Source organism: Triticum urartu, chromosome 6 (assembly GCF_003073215.2).
Source record: "Triticum urartu cultivar G1812 chromosome 6, Tu2.1, whole genome shotgun sequence".
Classification (NCBI taxonomy): Eukaryota; Viridiplantae; Streptophyta; class Magnoliopsida; order Poales; family Poaceae; genus Triticum; species Triticum urartu.
In genome coordinates, this window is record NC_053027.1 from 552,977,752 (window position 1) to 552,998,674 (window position 20,923).

A 20,923-nucleotide genomic window follows, 5' to 3' on the forward strand; every position below is an offset into this window, starting at 1 on the left:
ACATGGATCAAACATACTCCCCCCGTTCCCAAATATTTGTCTTTCTAGAAATTTCAACAAGTGACTACATACAAAGCAAAATGAGTGAATCTACACTCTAAAATATGTCTACTTACATCCGTATGTTGTAGTCCATTTGAAATGTCTAGAAAGACAAATATTTGGAAACGGAGGGAGTAAGTTTTAGTAATTCAACAAGAAGGCTTCAAATCAGCATTCACCTCAACACATCGATATCACTAATTCCCGTATCGTTCCAATTTTATCGGATGTCCCCGAAGGGACACCGGTATCACTAATTCAACATTGAATTGAACACAAGTTTGCTAATAACTTGCAGCATTACGTAGGTGAAGTAGGCATCGTCTGATCAAAACAACAAGGAGTCCAGAACTCTACTAGCCAACACGAAAGAAGTACCACCATCACCAAAATATACTTGTTATAGGGTTTAGGGATAGGGAACTCGGTAAGATGGCAGTATGGCATATCAATCAATTACCATTATTTGCATGGATAATATGGACTTCCATGGTGCTCGTTTGGTTGGTCAACAGCTCAAAGAGGTAGACATCGTCCATCTTCAGATCATTATGTTTGGCAAACTTCTTCCATCCAGTTACAATTCAATAATCCTCACGCGAACCGCTTGACTTCCCCTTCCATTTCTTCCCAAGTAGCTGGAAACGGACGACTTCCTTATCTCCAAGATTTTGCTCGGCATACTTATCGGGGACAGTCTATTACAGATTTCAACACAAGAGTTAGTAAATCACTAGTAAATTATGTGTGTGCGTGCGCGCACGCGCGTGTGTGAAATGAGGCTTGAATGGTTAATACACACTCCCTCTGTCCCAAAATAAGTGACTCAACATTATCGTGAGAGACAACAGGGTCGGCGGGGGCTGCAAGCGAAGCGTACGTGAAACTTCGTGCGGGAGAAAAAGTTTTTTTGACGCTATGTTTAGGGAAGGTTTACGGGAAGGGCTACATTCCCCTAGATGGAGGGGAAGTTGAGCTGATTATACAGGGTTTCCTAAAAAAAGATCGTGCTTACGGACCTGTTGGAGTAGTTTTTCTTGTCCAACTCACTCTAGACCAGCCTTTTGTCACAGGAAAGGGACTTGTTGGAGATGTTCTTTAGGCCAGAAAATAGTGCTATAATTTAGTCCAACCAATGTTAAGAGCCTGTTCGGCAGTCATTCAGCTCATCAAAATACGGGAGGTGGTGGAGCGCCACTTTGATGACTCCAGAAAAAGAGAGAATTCCTTATTTGACATTCTCTTAAAATTGTATTTCTTATTTGACACTGGAGAAAATTTTCTTCCCTATATGATCTCTAGTCTTAATTTTTTTCCCTATATGACACTCTAGTGCATTTTGTTCACGTGAAAAGACCATTTTATCCATATGTATAATGTGACCACAAATATGTACAAGATAATAGTTGTTCCAAAAAAAATCAGTCGAGTTATCCATATGTGACATCATATATGCTGGTATTGTCATGCCAGTCGATTTGCTACTGTTCCGGTTAAATTGTATACCTGCAGTAGCATATTTGTAGAAATGATCCATGCTCTATTTTGTTAAATATGGGAGCACGCAGCATGCATCACCATACAACTGTGCAACACGAGGAGCACCGTACGTATGTAGGTGCGTACGTGCACCATACGTATGTAGTTGCGTACGAGGAGCACCGAGGCCTTCGATGGTTCATGTGCTAATTGACCTCACGGTCTGGCTAGTTGTCTATACGTATTTGTGTACATATACGCGACCAGCTTGCCGGCGGGAGCGTAGATATTTAAATACGTACGCGCACCCTGACGATCAAGCGAATACATGTATTCTAGCTTCGTATGACCCGGTTCATATACATACGCATGTTGGCTGCACCGAACCGGGCGTACGTTCGTGCTAGCACGCAACTTCCTTCCATACAGCTATAGGTCCTGCATGGGCCATGCAAATACGTGCAGATGAACTAATGGCATGCACGTAGGTGATCACCGAAGCACACACAAAAGTGCTTAAAAAATTCATTCATTTTTAAGAATGCATTTTAGTGTTAAAGCACACGCACAAAACTACGTCAAACAGTCGCACTCACAAACCATACCTCATGAAACTAGACCCACAACTGAATACGTTCTAAATACATTGGATGCATGCGCTCAGGTATACAGAATACACACGCATCCCAAAAAAGACCAACGGAGGAGATAACATGTTCAGCTGTGCTCACTACGAATTTTCCCTAATTAGGCTCAATGTTACATATTTCTGGTCACATTATGTACAGGGGCAAAAAGGTCTTTTCACGTGTATAAAATGAACTAGAGTGTCATATAGAGAAAGAAATTAAGACTATAGGTTATATAGGGAAGAAAATTTTTCCAGTGTCAAATAAGGAACATGATTTTAAGGGAGTGTCAAATAAGGAATTCTCTCCCAGAAAAATAGGCTACAGCGCCGCTCCACTCCGGCTGCTCCAGAAGCTGAGCCGTGGAGCAGAGAGCTGCCGAACAGGGCCTAAATATCAGGATGCGTTTAGCGTTATGGTGGATTATGACAATCCCGTTTGCCAATCCTCTTTAGTCTAATTTTTTAATGCCTATTTGACCTGTTTTTGCATACTTTGGCAGCTAATTTTATTTTTTTGAAGGTCACCGGGGAAGGGCGAAGCCCTCCACCTGAATTTTCTTTTTTCCTTTTATTGATTCACACCCCTGGGGGAAACAAGGTTTTTACATCAAGAAGGAGAGGAGGGACAGCATCCCCCAGACGCACAGCTCACGTCAGGATAGGGTGGCGGGAGTTCGAGCCCTCCCCCGCGGCAGACAAGTCGACTAGCCGGAGTGCGCGAACACCAGCAACCACCTGTTGATGCATGGCCGGTCAGCCACCTTCAGGCGCCCCCTCCACAGGGCTGCGTCCTCCTTGCAGCAGCCGAGGAGACGAGTGAGGTAGGGCGGCTCGGCCCGGAAGACCACTGCGTTTATGTGCTTCCAAAGCTGCCAGCAGCACAGCAGGACAAAGGACGCGGTAGCAGCTTCGCCGGCCACGGCACGGACGTCCAGGTCCTGCAGAGCCCCAACATTGTAGCCACGTCCGGCCACCTCGAGCCCAATGGATCGCCAGAACGAAAGCGCGAAAGGACAGGCAAAAATCATGTGATCAGCCGTCTCGAGCACACCGCCGCAGATGGGGCACGCCGCCTCCTCCGCAGTGACGATGGTTTTTCGAAGGAGGACGTCCCGCGTGTGCACCCTTCGCTGGACAAGGAGCCAGCCGAAGAAACGGACGCGAGGGGGAGCAGCGCACCCCTAGATGAACTCGGCAAAAGCGGCCTGCACCCCACCGAATCTCTCCAGAGCGTAGACAGCAGCTGTTGCAATGCCTCCCCGGGGACCCGGGCACAACACCGAGCTCCGCACGTCATTTCCTGGGGTCAGGACGACCCCATCCATGAGCGTCAGGAGGGTGGCCCGCTCCGCCGCACCGGCTGTGGTGAGCCTGGGCACAAGCGCACTGTCCAGTCCGTGGGAGTGCACCCACCACACCGTGACCTCCGGTTCAGTCGTGTGCAAGAGAAGGGCGGGGAAGGCCGTCGCGACAGCTCCACACGGGAGCCAGGCGGCTAATTTTTCACAAAGACATTATAAAATAAGCAGAACGCAACACAATTCGGCAACCAGAAACTGAGCTTAGTAGTATATAACTTATCCTTTGAAGCTTACAAATTAGTTCCACCAAAATAAGCAGCTTACATATTATTCTTTCTTGATTAATAGGGCATTTTAATACATATTTGACCAAATTGTGTGCCTTTGTTGATGTGCTAAAAAGAAAGTGAGACGAGAGGACAAAGAACCTGAAACTATCTCACATTTTAGGCACCGATTTGGGCATATGTACGTGTGGCATTGTGGCATGCTTAGAAGTTAGAACCTTGCTCATAAACCAGCATTAATCGTTACAAGTTATGGGATAGTGCTCCGAGTCTCTTAGGCCCAGTAAATGTTCAATAGACCAGCATTAATCGTTTTTTTTTGCGGGGATACCAGCATTAATCGTTACAACAGTTTATTGTTTTGCTACGATGCAACCGAGTATATACATATATATATGGGAATTCCTTGAAACAACAGTGGCGAAAATAGTGTAAAAAGAGAAGAGTGTCATCGGCTTTCTCCAAAACGGTAATCCCGGCAAAACTGCTGGAATGTACAATCATTCATCGTGGACCACAGCTGCATCGGCAGCAAAGACAGGGTGGACAAACAGGCCCGGCTTCTGCAAGAAACACACACAACTTGGTTATAGGTTACTCCAACTCTGCAAGTACACTCGCAAGAAAAAAAAACTCTACAGGTATATCCGGTAATAAACAGAACCACGTTACCCATCTTCACTATAATAATGGCCTGAATTTCTAGCTTCCTGTTGTAAGTAGACTAAACAAGTCCCAAGTAAAGCATAGCACATCCAATCCAATACTTTGTAATGGAGTTGAACATAAAAAATAAAAAGGGTTTCAATTATTACACCTAATATAAGGTGATCTACTCCTGATGGCTGATGAGAGTGTATCAGGTGAAAATTAGTTTGGATGAAAAAATCCTTGAATCAAACTAATAGTGAGGATATCATGAGATGTAGGGAGATTATTTGTCCTGGTAGTTCCCGCAAAACTAACCATTAAAAAAGTAGACATTGCCATATAAAAACTCTATTTTCTGTGAATAAAACTGGTATCAATCTGTTCTAAAGAAAGCTACAGATTTCACTTAGTAGATTTGCAAGGCAGAGCACATACGTGATGAAGATGCCGCCTGGTTCAGGAAAATGAGCAGAATAACCCCGGTTGCAACAAGTCGAAGAACCAAGAGGTACCTCCAAGCCATTGTGAGGCAAAATGAAGGCCGCTGCATTCACTATGGTTGGTTCTTATGCTTCGTCTTCCTCTAAATAAAGGATCTGTACCCGTAATACAGAAAACAGCAACTAGACAAGAACTTTCAATAACTTTGACTGGAAAGACAGTGATATTTTGTATAAGACAGCAAAGTAAACAGAGAAAATTTTGTCAAAGGTGAACAAGATTCTTTGACCGGACCATGTTGACTGGGAAATGGTATTCTGATGGCAGCGACGTGCGTGCTCCTATTTTTCTGCATCAACTAGGCAAAGCAGTGCACGCGTCTTACGCAAACATTAGTCACTGTCTGCTAACAAAGTGGGACTGGTTCTTCTCCCCGAACTTTCATAAACATCATTGCCCCCAATTTTCTTGTTCAGGGACATTGACAAACCTCACATTAGTTACGGTCTACTAACAAAGTTGGACATGTTCTTTTCCTAGAACTTTCAGAAACGTCATTGTCCCCAATTTTCCTATTCAGGGACAGAGAAACTTATATGACTTCCAAACCTCGTATTAATTACAATGTATTAACAAAGTTGGATAGGTTTTTCTCGCAGAACTTTCAAAAAGTTCATTTGCCCCGAATTGTCCTGTTCAGAGTGTTAGAAACTTATAGTCCAAGTTAATACTATTCAGATTTTCACATACATCCGATGTTGACATGTATTGACTAACAAACTGATACTCATCCACCGAGGAAACTCCAACCATAGTTCCGGAAGTTTATAAACGGCACACTGCAAAGTTTCAGTTCTGAACCCAAAACTAGACTTGCATGTGCCAAGAACAATCAGCTAAAGGCTGGTGAATAGTGACCTCCACAGCCCAGCAAGTTATTGCTCTTTGAGAATCAAATCAGCCCAAAATTCACGGTTGCATATCAACCAGATGGCCTGGGCAGTAGTGTTAGCCATCCTCGTCTTATCGGTTTTGCATCCTTTGTTGCTGACAACATTAGCTGATGAATCCGACAACAACCGAGACGCTCTGCTCTGCCTCAAGTCTCGCCTCTCCATCACCGCATGGAACACCACCTCACCAGATTTCTGCAGTTGGCGCGGCGTCTCATGCACAAGGCCAGCACAACTACCCCTTGTGGTGGCGTTGGACTTGGAGGCACAAGGCCTCGCCGGCGAAATCCCGCTCTGCATGTCCAACCTCACCTCGCTGGTGAGAATCCACTTGCCGAACAACCAGCTCTCTGGTAATCTCCCACCAGAGATTGGCCGACTCACTGGACTCCGGTACCTCAACCTCAGCTCCAACGCGCTCAGCGGAGAGATCCCGGAATCGCTGTCGTTATGCTCTAGCCTTGAGATCTTGGCGCTGAGCAGCAACTCTGTTGGAGGTGTGATCCCACCTCTACTCGGTACGCTTCACAACCTATCCTCTCTGGACTTGTCCAGCAATAAGCTTTCTGGTGAGATTCCACCTCTACTCGGGAGCTCACCGGCTCTGGATTCTGTCAGTCTAACCAATAACTTTCTCGAGGGAGAAATCCCGCTGTTTTTGGCAAATTGTTCCTCACTTCGCTACCTTTCTCTACAAAACAACAGTCTTTCTGGGGCCATACCGTCAGCTCTTTTCAACAGCTCAACCATCACACAGATACATGTTTCGATGAACAATCTTTCTGGACCAATTCCACCTTTCACAAACTTCCCTTCAAAGCTCAACTACCTCGATTTAACAGGGAATAGCCTAACCGGAACTGTGCCGCCCTCAGTAGGAAATCTCACACGGCTTACCGGTCTATTAATTGCGCAAAACCAGTTGCAGGGAAACATCCCAGATTTATCCAAGCTATCAGGCCTGCAATTCCTTGACCTCTCATACAACAATCTATCAGGGATAGTGCCACCGTCCATTTACAGTTTACCTTTGCTGAGCTTTCTTGGGTTGGCCAACAATAATCTTCGAGGAACACTTCCTTCTGATATGGGGAACACTCTTTCTAACATGAATTCATTGATCATGTCTAACAATCATTTTGAGGGTGAGATTCCCGCATCGCTAGCCAATGCCTCCAGCATGGAGTTCCTGTATCTCGGCAACAATTCGCTGAGCGGGGTGGTTCCTTCCTTCGGCTCCATGTCGAATTTGCAGGTTGTAATGCTGCACTCAAATCAGCTAGAAGCTGGAGACTGGGCATTCTTCTCATCCTTAGCAAATTGTTCACAGCTGCAAAAGCTGAACTTGGGTGAAAACAAACTACGCGGGAATTTGCCGGCTAGTTCTTTTGCAACCCTTCCCAAAAGTATAAATGGCTTGACTCTACAGTCAAACTACATATCCGGCACAATTCCATTGGAGATTGGAAACCTGTCTGAAATTTCCCTACTTTACCTTGATAACAATCTTTTCACAGGGCCTATACCTTCGACTCTTGGCCAGCTAAGAAATTTGTTTATTCTTAACCTATCACGGAACAAGTTCTCTGGAGAAATTCCACCTTCCATTGGTAACTTGAATCAGCTGACGGAATTTTATTTACAAGAAAATGAATTAAGTGGAAGCATACCTACAAGTTTAGCTGGCTGCCAGAAATTGGTAGCACTAAACCTTTCCAGCAATGGCCTCAACGGGAGCATCAACGGGCCCATGTTTAGCAAGTTGAATCAACTGAGTTGGTTGCTTGACCTATCACATAACCAGTTCACAGACTCCATACCTCCAGAAATTGGTAGCTTGATAAACCTTGGTTCCTTGAACCTTTCGCACAACAAACTCACAGGCAAAATCCCATCCGCACTTGGTGAATGTATCCGGTTGGAAGCACTGCACTTAGACGGGAACCTCCTAGAAGGAAGCATTCCACAGTCATTGGCAAACCTCAAGGGTGTCAAAGCATTAGATTTCTCCCAAAACAATTTATCCGGTACAATACCAGAATTCCTTGAGACGTTTACTTCGCTGCAATACCTAAATATGTCCTTCAATAATTTTGAGGGGCCAGTTCCGATAGGTGGAGCCTTTGCTAACAGAAGTAGTGTTTCTGTCCAAGGAAATGCACTTCTTTGTTCAAATGTTCAACTCAACGATTTGCCCAGGTGCTCCACCTCGGCATCTCAGAGAAAGCACAAGTTCATTGTTCCATTGTTGGCAGCTCTGTCAGCTGTTGTTGCATTGGCCTTGATCTTAGGGCTGGTTTTCCTGGTTTTCCATATTTTGAGAAAGAAGAGGCGGAGATCAAGTCAGTCCATTGACCACACATACACGGAGTTTAAAAGGCTAACATACAATGATGTAAGCAAAGCAACAAATGGCTTTTCTCCAACCAATATAGTTGGTTCTGGGCAATTCGGGATAGTGTATAAAGGTCAGTTGGATGGAAAAGACAGCTCAGTTGCTGTCAAAGTGTTCAAACTTAATCAGTATGGTGCATTGGATAGCTTTATTGCTGAGTGCAAAGCTTTGCGGAACATCCGGCACCGAAATCTCGTGGGTGTCATAACTGCATGCTCAACTTACGATCTGATGGGGAATGAGTTCAAAGCTCTGGTGTTTGAATATATGGCAAATGGTAGCCTTGAAAACCGACTTCATGCTAAGCTCCAGAAGAATGCTGACTTGAGTTTGGGGGCAGTGATATGCATAGCAGTAGACATCGCGTCTGCTCTGGAATACCTTCATAACCAATGCATCCCACCAGTGGTTCACTGTGATTTGAAGCCAAGCAACATACTATTTGATGATGACGATACTGCGTATGTCTGTGATTTTGGGCTAGCAAGGTTAATTCATGGTTATTCATCTGAAGCTCAGAGCAACTCAACAAGCATATCTGGACCAAGGGGAACAATTGGATACATTGCTCCTGGTGGGTAACTAAACCTAGTCTGAATTGAGTTTTTTTATATAATAACTTTATTATAGTGCTTGTCATATAACTTTTTGTTTCCAATCGTTGCAGAGTATGGCATGGGCAGTCAAATCTCAACCGACGGCGACGTCTACAGTTACGGCATCATACTTTTAGAAATGCTAACGGGGAAAAGACCTACGGATGAAGCCTTCAGTAATGGCCTTACACTCCAGAAGTATGTGGATGCATCACTTTCAGAGATTGAACACATTCTTCACCCCAGCCTTATGCCAAAAACTGGAGATCAGCATACTCTTACCCCCAAAATAGAAGAATACAAGCCAACTACAGTGATGCATATCTGCGCTCTGCAACTCCTTAAACTTGGGCTGTTATGCTCCGTTGAGTCACCAAAAGATCGCCCGAGCATGCATGAAATTTACAGCGAAGTAATGGCTGTAAAAGAAGCATTTTTCTCTATGAACAGCTGAGAGCTACAAGCCTGCAACAGTTTCGATAAAATGAATTTAGATTTTCTGTCACAGCTATTTTCGTTTTGGATCTTTCTTCATTGGAAAATCTAGATAGATAATTGCTGAATCTTGTTATGTTAATTTGACTATGCATTGATGTTAAAGGCCCTGAGCTGTTGTGTCAAACCAAACTTCTCTTCAGAGATAAAAGGCTGATAGCTATGTTTTCCTATTGCTTTCATCAATGCCAAAGCAACTTGGCCTCCCCCACACAAACTGTGTTGGGCGGACAGTAATCAATATTTCCAGCTGAAATCTCTGCTTTTTTCTTTTGCCGGGGAAAATCTCTGCATTGGTGTTGGAAGTTTCTTCCTTTGTAATCAGAAATCTCTCAATCTGCCTCCTGCTAACTAGCTAACATTCATGTATGATGTGTCAAGTTTGGAGCTACTAGTACTAGTAGAGATTGCAACGAAGCCCAATCTTTTGGGACCGAGACGACAAGTCCGATTAATCCCGGTTGAATCAAATTTGAAGCAAAAATTGTACAAAATCGATACGGTAATTTTGGTATTTAACACGGGAATAACAGGACTAGAAAAGAAGACAGCAAACCCTAGGTACTCACTCTGGCGTCAATTTGGGAATGGGGCTGCCCTGCGCGTCGTGACGATGGCCGTTGGCCGCGCAAGGCGGAAGCGTGGCCGCCGGACGTCGACCTTCGCCGGCGCGGTCTTGCGCTCCGCGGCAGCTTCCTGTCGTCGCGCGGCGAGTTAATTGCATGTTAGTACCACACTTCAGCACCTACTCACGGATTGATACCACTACTCGAAAGTTTTACAGTTCAGTACCAATTCAGGGCCTAAGTGTTGCAAAATGGTCTAAGCTGCGTATAAAGACGTATTAACGGCGTATCTGACCGCTGGGACCCGCGTGCCAGGAGCCAACTTGGCATATTTTTTGTAGAAAACACCTTTGTTTTAAATTAAATCACTCCCAGCCGCCTCACCTGTGCCCCACCGCCTCTACCTTGCCGGGCTTGCTCGCCGGAGCCCCGTTGCCGGGTCGCCGGAGCCCAGTCGCTGGCTTGTCGGAGCAGCGGCTGGCTCGCCAAAGCACGGTGCCCCTCTCCCATCTCCTTCATTTCCTCTCCTGTTCGCTGGCTCGCCGGGGCGGTGGTGGTCGGCGACGCTGGTGGGGCGCACAGGTGGGTGATGGTGGCGGTGTGGGCGACGAGGGCTGAGGGCGGCGTGGTCGCCGGTGGCCAAACGGGAACAGCCGCTGGAGTCAAACCCCGCTGCCCGTTTGGTTCGTCCACGAATCCCAGATCCGATCGAGCTAGAAGATGCAGCTTTCGCATGGGCTGCAGGACGGCCCAACCGCGGCCCAGGACCACACACATATATTCCTAAAAAAGGATAATTCTTATCAGTTTTTTTGCAATTATATGTTAGTACTATTTAGTGACAAGCACCACACTAGAACCCACGCACGGCAATATTTTATGTAGGTTAGTATTATTTAGTGCCAAGCATGAACATTTTTCTAAAATTTATGTGCATTAAAAAAACAAATGTAAGAATATGTGGCTTCACTCAGGACCACATGCATGCACAATTATTATGCATCCTCATTGTAATTTTCAAATACACAGTTAAAAAAATTATATGCCCAACTCAGAGTTACTGCATATATTTGTTGTATTTTTTAATGCACAGTTACTCGAAAAAATGATAACATGTAGTAAAATTTATTGTGTTATCGTAATAAATTTTATAATGCATGATGAACATTTTATAAAATACATTTACAACTTTTAAATACGCGTTCAACTTTTTCTAAAAATGTTCTGAACTTCTTTTTTAAATGCACAACCACTTTATTTACCTTTCAGATTAATTATAAATTTTTTGAACGTCAACCAAAAAACAAAGCGGAGACCAGCAGTCTATTATTCAGACCTTGTGTATTCTTCAGACCGAACGCAGTGTGCGCAACGTATATTGAAAAAATTATACACACATGTATATAGATATCGTATATTATAAAATGTTCAACATATAAATGATAAAATTTCTGTAATACGAAATCATATATTTAAATAAGATCATTGTATATTAACAAATGTTTAATATATATATTAAAAGATGTGGTGAACATTTTCTAATATATGATACGCTTTTATACGATGAACTTTTAATATATGATGCAATGAACATATTTTTAATTATATGACGTGATGAACTTTTTTTTAATGTCAGATAATATTTTTTATATCATATAAAAATCGGAACTGCTCGGAGTTTAAAGACGTAATACGAACGAGTTGACTGATAGGCAAGCGAGCGCGCGCTGCGAACGACTCGGCGCGGATCGATTTCCGGCGGACGGGCGCGCATTTTTGTACTTCGTAAAAAAAATCGAACGTTGCAAGGTATAAAATGTTTAGGCGTCCCTGTTAAAGCAATAGGAGCAGCAGCAGCCAGCTAATGCTTCCAACCGCACGGCGTGAGTTCGAAACCCGGCAGCAAGCGCGCGTGCCGTCATTTTTGAGAAAAACATTTTTTGCGGCAAGATATTTTTTTGACAAACAGAGGATATGTGCATGATTAAATAGAAGGTAAGGGTTCTTTTTGTAAAAGAGCATGCCACATCAGCCCCTAACAGCGGGCCCCGGCGGTCAGATACAGCGTCAATACGCGTTTATACGCAGTTTAGATTGTTTTGAAACACTTAGGCCCTAAGTTGGCGCGGAGCTTGGGAGGTAGTCCAGGAGCGGATGCAGATTGTGGTCTGCATCGACGACATCTGGAAGACGGAGCATGTGCTGGGCTCGTGGTTCGTGGATGGCAGATATGGTTTCCTCCTTCAGCGTTTAGTCATGGTGGGGTGTCAGATCTGGAGTTCGATGGCGTGTCTGGGGTGTTGCCTCGAATCTGATTCGTTCAACGGTAAGGGCTTCACTTTTAGTGAGCCACTTCGGAGGTCCGCAAAGCTGCATATCAGCAATGGAGCCGGAGGCAGGTGACGGGCGTTGGTGTCAAGCTCAGAAATGTTCTGCTATCTTTTCAGTTTTGTCATGTCGGTCTTTACGTGACTTGTACTTTATTCTTTTTTATTTGAATGAGACACATATTACCATGAAAAAAGGCCCTGAGTTGATATTTAACTGCAAAACTTTTAAATAATAGTACCAATTCATGAGTAGATACTGAAGTGTAGTACCAACATGCAATTAACTCTCGCGCGGCCTGTTCCCTGACTCGGCTACCTTGCTCTGCTACTTGAGAGTCAGAGGAGCGACAGGCAAAAAGAAAACTTCTTTCGACTTTGGACTTGCTTTTTTCCTTCTTATTTTTCTATTTTTTTCTCGTGGATAAACAAAAACAAAGAGAAAATATGAAATGAAATACATCCTCTTCTACTCGACAAAAGCGTTTTACATTTAAAATCAGATGTACTCCGTCCGTCTCTTATATTATGGAGCAGAGGAAGTAGTAGACTGTGTCGGAATGGAAAAAAAACATAATAATTCTTTCTTTTTGCGGATGAAAAATATTTAGAGAACTAGTTAAATGCCCGTGCGTTGCTATGGGCAAATGATTGAAAATAAATCAGTCGGGGCACCTATATGTCAGGTACCTGAAAATCTCTTCGCACCTGTCACTTTTATCTTTGTCTATCAAATCAATATCCAACGGTTAGGAGTACGCCGTCATCTGTTCATTCCTCTTCCTCCCGCACCTTCTTCTCTTGTTCCATGACGGTTCCTCCTCCTCAACCATGGCCTACCTAGAGTCCCAGACCTAAACTCCTGCCTCCACCCCCACCCCCCCCCCCCCCCCCCCCCGCCGGTGGATATTGCCGCCCCACCCTCCCCTCGACCTCCTCCACGACCATGCTGGCTGCCGCCCCACCCATCCATCTAAGCCTCAGCCCGATGAACAACTCCGACCCTCCCCCCCGATACCCCATGCACCGTCACACATTCTCCCTCTTGTTTCGCGACGGTTCCTCCTCCTCAACCATGGTCTACCCAGGCCTAAACTCCTGCCTCCACCCCCACACGCACCCAACTGGGTCGGCGGATATCGCCACCCCACCCTCCCCTCGACCTCCTCCACCATGCTGGCTGTCGGCCCACACATCCATCTAAGCCTCACCCCGGTGGATAACCCCCCCCCCCCTCCCGCACCCCATGCATCATCACTGATTAAGTTTTAGAGTCGCTCCTGCCAGCTATGCCCACCCCCCTAAGCCTCACCCTAATGAGGAAATTGCCCGTGCATTGTAAAGGGGGCATAGATAATATATTCTAATAGTTTGACAACAATTGTGGTTAACCATATATGTTTAGTATTGTATGCACGTCAATAGCATTGTCAACTTTTTATCGTTAAATCGTTACTTTTCTTCTTCTTCCATCTTCGGCTCTCAATCTATCAATGCCATAGCAGGCTCAGAATCCCCCCACCACCATGGAAGCATCTCCCCTGATGTATTGCAAGATGTAGTTGGGCCACTGACATGAGGGCCGCTGCAGTAGGGATCCCTGTCCCACCAGCACACCCATTTTGAATTTTAAGGAGATAACTGTAATTGTAATATTTTTGGTCGTTGATGACAGAAAAAGATGTAATGGATTTTGACCAAGTCACCATCATGTTTTGTACTCAGTCGCATCCTCGAGTAATTGATAATGGGGAAAATATCATATGGAAATCAACATTCGTATGATAAAGTACACTTACATACATTACTTGTCATTACAAACTTTGTGAACATCAAATTTTCTAAGGACACACAGTATTTTTTCAAAATCAAATCATTACACTGAATCTACATTACCTTTGTACCTTGTCTGGCGTTACACATGAATATATTTGCATCACGTCAGTACACATAAAATACATATGCACTAAGTTGGTCCTACTAAACACTGATTCAGCATCACAAACTACATGATGTTACATCAAGATGCACACGCTCGAGAAGGACCTTCACTTGTACTCCCTCCGTCCCGAATTACTTGTTGCACGTATGGATGTATCTAGATGTGTATTTTAGTTCTAGATACATCCATTTCAGGGATAAGTAATTTGGGACGGAGGGAGTATATGAAAGTTCAAGCCAACTCAACTGCTTGCACTATATAACTTAGAAACGTGTATTAGCATTGAAAACCTGAAAAATAAAATCTCTAGTGTTCTTCTAAACCTCTAGGACTTTTTTTCAAGATAGTTAGGAAGGCATGGAAGGATCTCAAACCAGTCGGTCTGGCCAATGTTGGGGCGATTCTATTGTCTAACATTGACCAGCCAGTCCACACTATGCTGCTCACCGTTATTCTGCTCCCCTCCAAATCGGCCAACAGATGTTACCGCTGCCACTGCTCCGCACCGTCAAATCAGTAATAGGAAACTATATTATACCTCCAAAAAATTGTCAAGGAAGGATCAATAATAGGTATAACATATTGCATATGATAAAATTGAAGCATCTTTGTTCTGCACACATGTCACAATTTCTTGGAGATCTGGTGCAATACACAATATAGATAAACTCTCGGATGTTTGACATCCTATTAAAATATGTACACAGAATAATAATAAAATCTTTAATAAAAGAAACGAAAGAGAATCATAAAAAGGGATTGTAGAACCAGTGTTGACATATATATTTCATTTACCCACCAATTCGTGTGATATAAAAAAATAACACTCGCAAAAATCTTCTTCGATCTCACCACGTGATGCAACTGAATGACATCTCAACCTTCTCATGACTTCTAATTTTTTTTCAGTTGCAAAATTCTTTAGTTAAGCTCACTAATTTTTATCATACAATATCCCAGAGCTATATTTTTGCCAGGTTGCAATATGAAAGATCATTCTGATTAGCCATCATAGCAATATGCATCATCGCAAGCAATAATCAGCACATAATTTCCATTAAAACAATTATCACCAATCAAGCTCCTGCAAAATCATTAGAATCAAACTTCTTATAAAAAAATCATATTCACATAACTTCTACCATCAATGTCATATTATATTTATGCGTGCCTCAAAAAATATCTAAAGTTCAAACCCAATAATCAGTTAAGCTTTGTCTTTTACATCATTTCTGAAAACATGCCACTCTATAGCATGATTCTTTTCAGTGGTAATAGCTCATGGTGTTGAGATAACTGACCCTTTCTCAGTCATCAAAAACCCTGTGTGTTTTAAGAAAATGAATGTTTCGAAAATTCATACAAACATACATATGAGTTTATTAACAGGTTAAACTCTTCATGCTTGTGACCATAAGTCAATTTTCTTGATTGCAATAAAACCTGCAAACTCAAAGGTTGAGACAGGATTCTCCAAGAGGCATAAAATACTGGGTGGTTCAACAAATTTAGGACACAAAAAACTATATCCAAGAGGCATAATATACATATAAGATGGATTTGTCGTCCTGCTCCTAGATGGTGGCTGCACCGAAAAACCTCATGGGCGAGACCTTGTCCCTGGCGGCCGGCGGGGTGGACTCCTGAAAGACCTCATCGGCGGGGGCAGTCAAGATGCATCTAGTAATTTTGGCGAACACACATGAGCTCATTGCTAAGTGCCAACTCCAATTGCCTGTGTTGTAGAACTAATACTATCGTCAGACATTGGCATAGCAAAAGTCTAAAACGAACACCTAGCATATCGGAGTCTGGAGTCGATCAATCCACCTACCACTGGACTATGCACGACGTGAGCTAGTGATCGGAAGGCCCCTGCAACATGGGCATATCACGTCTTGGTATTCATCTCACAATCATCATGATCGGAAGAGTCCTCGACGGACATATCACGTGAGCCGACACCGGAATAACCGTACTGGACGGCAGTTCGATGACGTGAGGTAGTGCAGCGCCACAGATCGAGCAGCTCGATCGATGCATCTTTGCCGAGTGGCTGCGCGGCTGCCGACGACAAGGTTCCGTCGCGCGACCGCCATAGATAAAGAGTCCGTCCGGCCACAGGCGACGAGGTTTTGTCTTGCCGCCGCCGTAGACGAGGAGTCCGTCTGGCCACCGGCGACGAGGTCTTGTTGCGCGCCCACCATCAACGAAAGTACCATGAGAAAGCCGCAACAAAATGATAGGATGGAAACCGGGACTGGCTAGAAGCATGGGTTGAGATTAGGGTTGCTAGGTACTGACTAGTAAGTGTGCACGTGCAACGCACGTCTATTTGAACTAATAAGTGTGCACGTGCAACACACGTCTATTTGGATTAACACATTATACTAAACTTAATACAAGATAATTTATTCATAAATTTGAAATTTTCCTATAAAATACACAATCTCGTATTCCCAACTCGTTAACTCAACTCAATTGTATGTGGTTCAAGTTTTCTATCAGGAAAACATGTTAACTCAACTGTAGATAAGGACGGTATGAAAATGCTCATGTAAAATTGCAATTGCCATGTATCTGCTGGACAAACAAATACACTTATGCAAACTTCAGATATTTTAGTAGAACTTATGCGAACTTTAGTTTTTTTTCACTAAAACTTATGCAAACTTCTGGGGTTTTTTCAGTGAAACGTAATTTCATGACTGCAAGTAAGGTCTTGGTTCAGCGAATTTGTCTGTGAGTTCACTATGTAGTCGTGAGTTGGCCATGTAATAACCGGTAGTCAGTACTTAAAAAAACAGGGATGTCTGTTGCAGGTACACGAAAATCAGTGAAAAAATAAAGAAAGAAAAAGGACATTGGTTGCCTGAAACCCAACTGTGTATGCTCCAGCGCGCCTCTGTTTCTCATTGTCTCATCTCTGGTTCCTGTACTTCTAGATGTGTCACCACCGGCGAGGTAGCGATGACAGTAAAAAACAACACTCGGTACTTACCTGATTAGTGCGTGCGTGCGGCGCGTTCGCGTGAAGGCGAGCGTCTCCGTCGTTCAGGACTGCGAGCGGCCGTGGCGACCATGTCCTCTCACCAGCTGGGCGGCGTTGTCGACGCAGGTGAATCAATCTTCTAGCTTTGAGGTGGCGGCCTCGACGCACCGGGGCGTGGGGAGTTCCAGCGTCCGACAAAGGTAGGATGTCTTTGGACGACGTCGTCCACGCATGAGTACTGGACAAGCGTGTCCAACAGAGCAACACGCATCAGAGCTGAGGGAGTCGGCGGTGGCTTCATGCGAGTGAGATGGGGCCGTGATTAGCTTCACCTGTTGCGCAGTGGCCGAGACCTGCACCGCCCTGGGGACGCCGATGGTTGGGACCAGGCGAATCTACATGCATGGCTGTGGGGGCAAATGCCCCCACTCGATTTGTTTGGCCCGCTTATACTAGTCCAGGATACTCAGCATTGCCCTCACTTGAAGGGCGTCGGCGGTGGGTGGTTGTCAGCGTGGGAGTTGTGGATGGAGTTGAAGTCGACGCGGACGCCGGTGGTTCCCGGAAAGCATGCCAGGACGTGGACGGAGTCGTTGCAGTCAGTAGAAAAATGGTCTGGCCTCCAGGCAGAAGACGAAAGCGGCGACGACACGTGTGTGTGTTCGGAGGAAGCCGCAGCTCCTCCTCGCGTGTCTCCTACTCTGTCTCGCGTGGGTGGTGGGCTGGTGACGGCAGGCGACTCGCAATCGCGATTCCCTGATAGGAGACGATAGGATGCGCTCGTGATTAGTTCTCTAATAATTAGATGCATTCATGATTAGTTATCTAATAGGATGCGTCCTTGATTAGTTTCCTAATAATTAGATGCGTTTGTGATTAATTTCCTAATAGGATGCGTGATTATTTTTCTGATAATAAGATGTGTCCGTGATTAGTTTCCTAATAATACGATGCGTTTGTGATTAGTTTCTTAATAATTAGATGCGCCCGTGATTAGTTTTTTAATAGGATGTGTCCATGATTATAGTTTCCTAATTAACCAGGCGTGGACTTTCATATTTTTCTCCGCGGTGGAGTACGGTCAGTCAATGTAAATTGCTAAGTGCACGCAGAGAACAGATTAGGCTAAGGCTAGCCGTTAGATTGAGTTTAGTAGGACTAATCATGCGATGGTAATGTATCTGCGTACGTTTTGTGGGGTGCACTTAAAGAAAATAATATTTGCTCTTTTATATAAGTAGTATAGATGAGGGGCAGTCTAGTCTGGTCGGAGGCAGCGCTCCTTTTACCTAGTGCATCACGTAATCAAATCGTATCTTGTCCTAATTTTTCTGGAGAAACTTACCTTACAGGAATACGAGGGATTGTATGCTGATTTTGTTTCTCGGCAGAAAAAATCGGTGAGGAGGGGAAGGAATCGATAGATTTAGGCAAGTCACGTAAAACCGGAAGGTGGGGAGCGAAAGAAATCGATTGGGATAAACAAAATCGGTGGGATCTATCGAGATGAGGAGCCAACAAACGAAGGAAACGACCTACGGATGATGATGATTTGATTAGCGTCGTATATGGAAGGGAAGGATGGAAGGATTGGTGTTTTATATGAAAGGGGACAGAAGGGTTGGTTTGGTTCTCGTGATGCATGAATTAAAACCGGTCTTGGTTTTTGGAGGGAGGAAAAAAATTGATGGGGGGAGAGATCGCCTGGTGGGAGGAGATCGATGGAAGGGTGAACGAACGATATACGAACGAACGACTTACGTACTCAGATATTAGGAATAGAGATTTTCATTCATAATAATTCAGGAGCATGAACCAGAACTAGACTGTATTTTCCAAGGCAACAGTCATAAAAATTGGGGAATTTTCGTTCTCGTCATGGTTACCTAATTGTGTGCGGCCTAATCCAGCATGCAACAGTGAATAGTTTTTTTTTGGTAACGGTTAATAGTCTGCGGCCAACTCGAACGCTAATATCACTCCTGACTTGATTCCCTTCACAGTTCATTTCCTCCGTCCAGCGAGCCCTCTTTTAAGCATTTGTAGTGGTTATTAGGGTATCTCCAAGGCTATTTATCAAATAATATTGCTAAATCTCAGTCAAATAATATTGCCCTCTCCTACTCCTCCAACATATATATACTAGAGATTTCTGCTCTATTGGATACACAAGTTTTGAATCCTCCTCTAGTTCTTCTAGTTCATGTTTTAGTTGGTCCTAGTTGACTAATTAGAGCGTGGCTAATCCTTCTATCCTCTTAATTAGAAGCCCCGTGTGGTTCTAATCTCCTCTAATTATCCGGCGACGATTAGCTCTGGACGGTGAAGCGTTGCCAGATCGTGAAGGCTGCACGCTGGCAACCAAGTAGAGAGGTCGTGCTTTTGGTCTTCGGTTCGAGGGACTGTTCGTGGGCGGTACGAGGGATCGTTCATCTACGGTTCGAGGGACCCCAAATACGATGTACACCGACACTATCTTCTTCCGCTGCAACTCGGTGACGGCAACGATCGTGACCCCAACCCGTTATGCATCTTCATATTGATCTTGGATGATTGTAGGTGCAATTGTTTTTCTACTATGTTTCCCAACACCCCGAGCCCCTGCCAGGTGAGCTCACATGACACAATCTCCATTGCCACCGGAGACTATCCGCACATCGACGCAACGCAAATCCGACCACCACCAACATCACACCTTGGACCACGCCCACCATCACCTACCCGGAGCGGGAGCTCCGACTAATCTCGGGCGTCACTCTGGTCCGCCCGAGCACGAGGCCCAGGACCTGGCCCTCTCCGCGCGAAAACCCGCGCCTTTGACCCGAACCTAGGTGAATGGAGAGCCACCACCACTTGGACCCGCCGCTGCACGCCACCGCCAAAGCTGTCATGACTGTGCCGATAACCGGTGCACCCACCGAGGTGCCACCATAGCACAGACAGACCTAAAGCAGAGCAATGCCCACGCTAGGGGCAACCACCGCAGCCGGTGACAAGCCCTGGGCCAACCGCAACGCCGGGCACCGGATATGGCCTATCCAAATCAGCCGCCATGGCCAGCATGGGCGCAAGCTGCCAGCCACACTAGCACCGGCAAGATGCCCACACATGACCCCGCACCGACGCCCTCCGCCCCCTGTGCACTGCAGCCACCACCATACCATGCGGTGCCGCATCCTACTTCAAGATCGGGAGCGTGTAGCCCCGCCACCCCGCGCCAGGCCAAACCATTGCTGCCGCCACAACACCCACGTCGCTGACACGGCCGTCTGCGTCGTTGCCGCGACCATATGAGAGGAAGAAGGCCCTGCCACTGCCTACACCGATCGGGTTTTGCCCCGCGGTGGCAAGGGGGAGGCGAGGGAGGGGGGGAGGGGTGACGGCACAAGCTAGGGTTCCAGCCGCCGGGCGAGGAGGATGCCCTACTAGTCAAATCTATGATTATAAGATTATCCAAAATCAAGGGGGCTAGACCCAAAATGATTATGGTTTCCGATGGAATCACACATTCTAAATGCTGTCGCGTATTAGTAGTACTTTTTCGAGTCAATTACACCACAAGTGCTAAAACTTGGCGTGAAAAATTACTTTAGTGCCAAAACTTGCGGCGTACATTAAACTGGTGCTATAACTTGGTTTTGGCGTGCATATACAGTGTAAATTGCATTTGTAGACGGATACGGAACTGACTAGGCGTGCCATATGGCATCAGGCCCGCTGCCCGTCATTGAAGTGTACATATAGGGCGTGTCCTGTTATTTTGTGGAAAACCCCTCGGAATATTTTTCAAACATAAATTATGGCCAACCGGATTTGACCCCCTGA

The 20,923-nt window shown here is 45.1% G+C and overlaps 2 protein-coding genes across 2 annotated transcripts; one reads left to right on the plus strand and one right to left on the minus strand.

The window, feature by feature from the left end:
- Window positions 1-4,076: 4,076 nt before the first annotated feature.
- On the minus strand, window positions 4,077-10,572 carry LOC125515280. Its single transcript, XM_048680724.1, has 2 exons — window positions 10,222-10,572; window positions 4,077-4,303 (listed from the first exon to the last, which is right to left on the minus strand). The coding sequence occupies exons 1-2, from the start codon at window positions 10,570-10,572 to the stop codon at window positions 4,241-4,243; spliced, it is 414 nt and encodes a 137-aa protein (XP_048536681.1). The 3' UTR covers window positions 4,077-4,240.
- Window positions 4,828-9,834, plus strand: LOC125515278 (LRR receptor-like serine/threonine-protein kinase EFR). Its single transcript, XM_048680720.1, has 2 exons — window positions 4,828-8,754; window positions 8,848-9,834. Exons 1-2 carry the CDS (start codon window positions 5,823-5,825, stop codon window positions 9,228-9,230), a joined length of 3,315 nt encoding a protein of 1,104 aa, XP_048536677.1. The 5' UTR covers window positions 4,828-5,822; the 3' UTR covers window positions 9,231-9,834.
- Window positions 10,573-20,923: the final 10,351 nt, after the last annotated feature.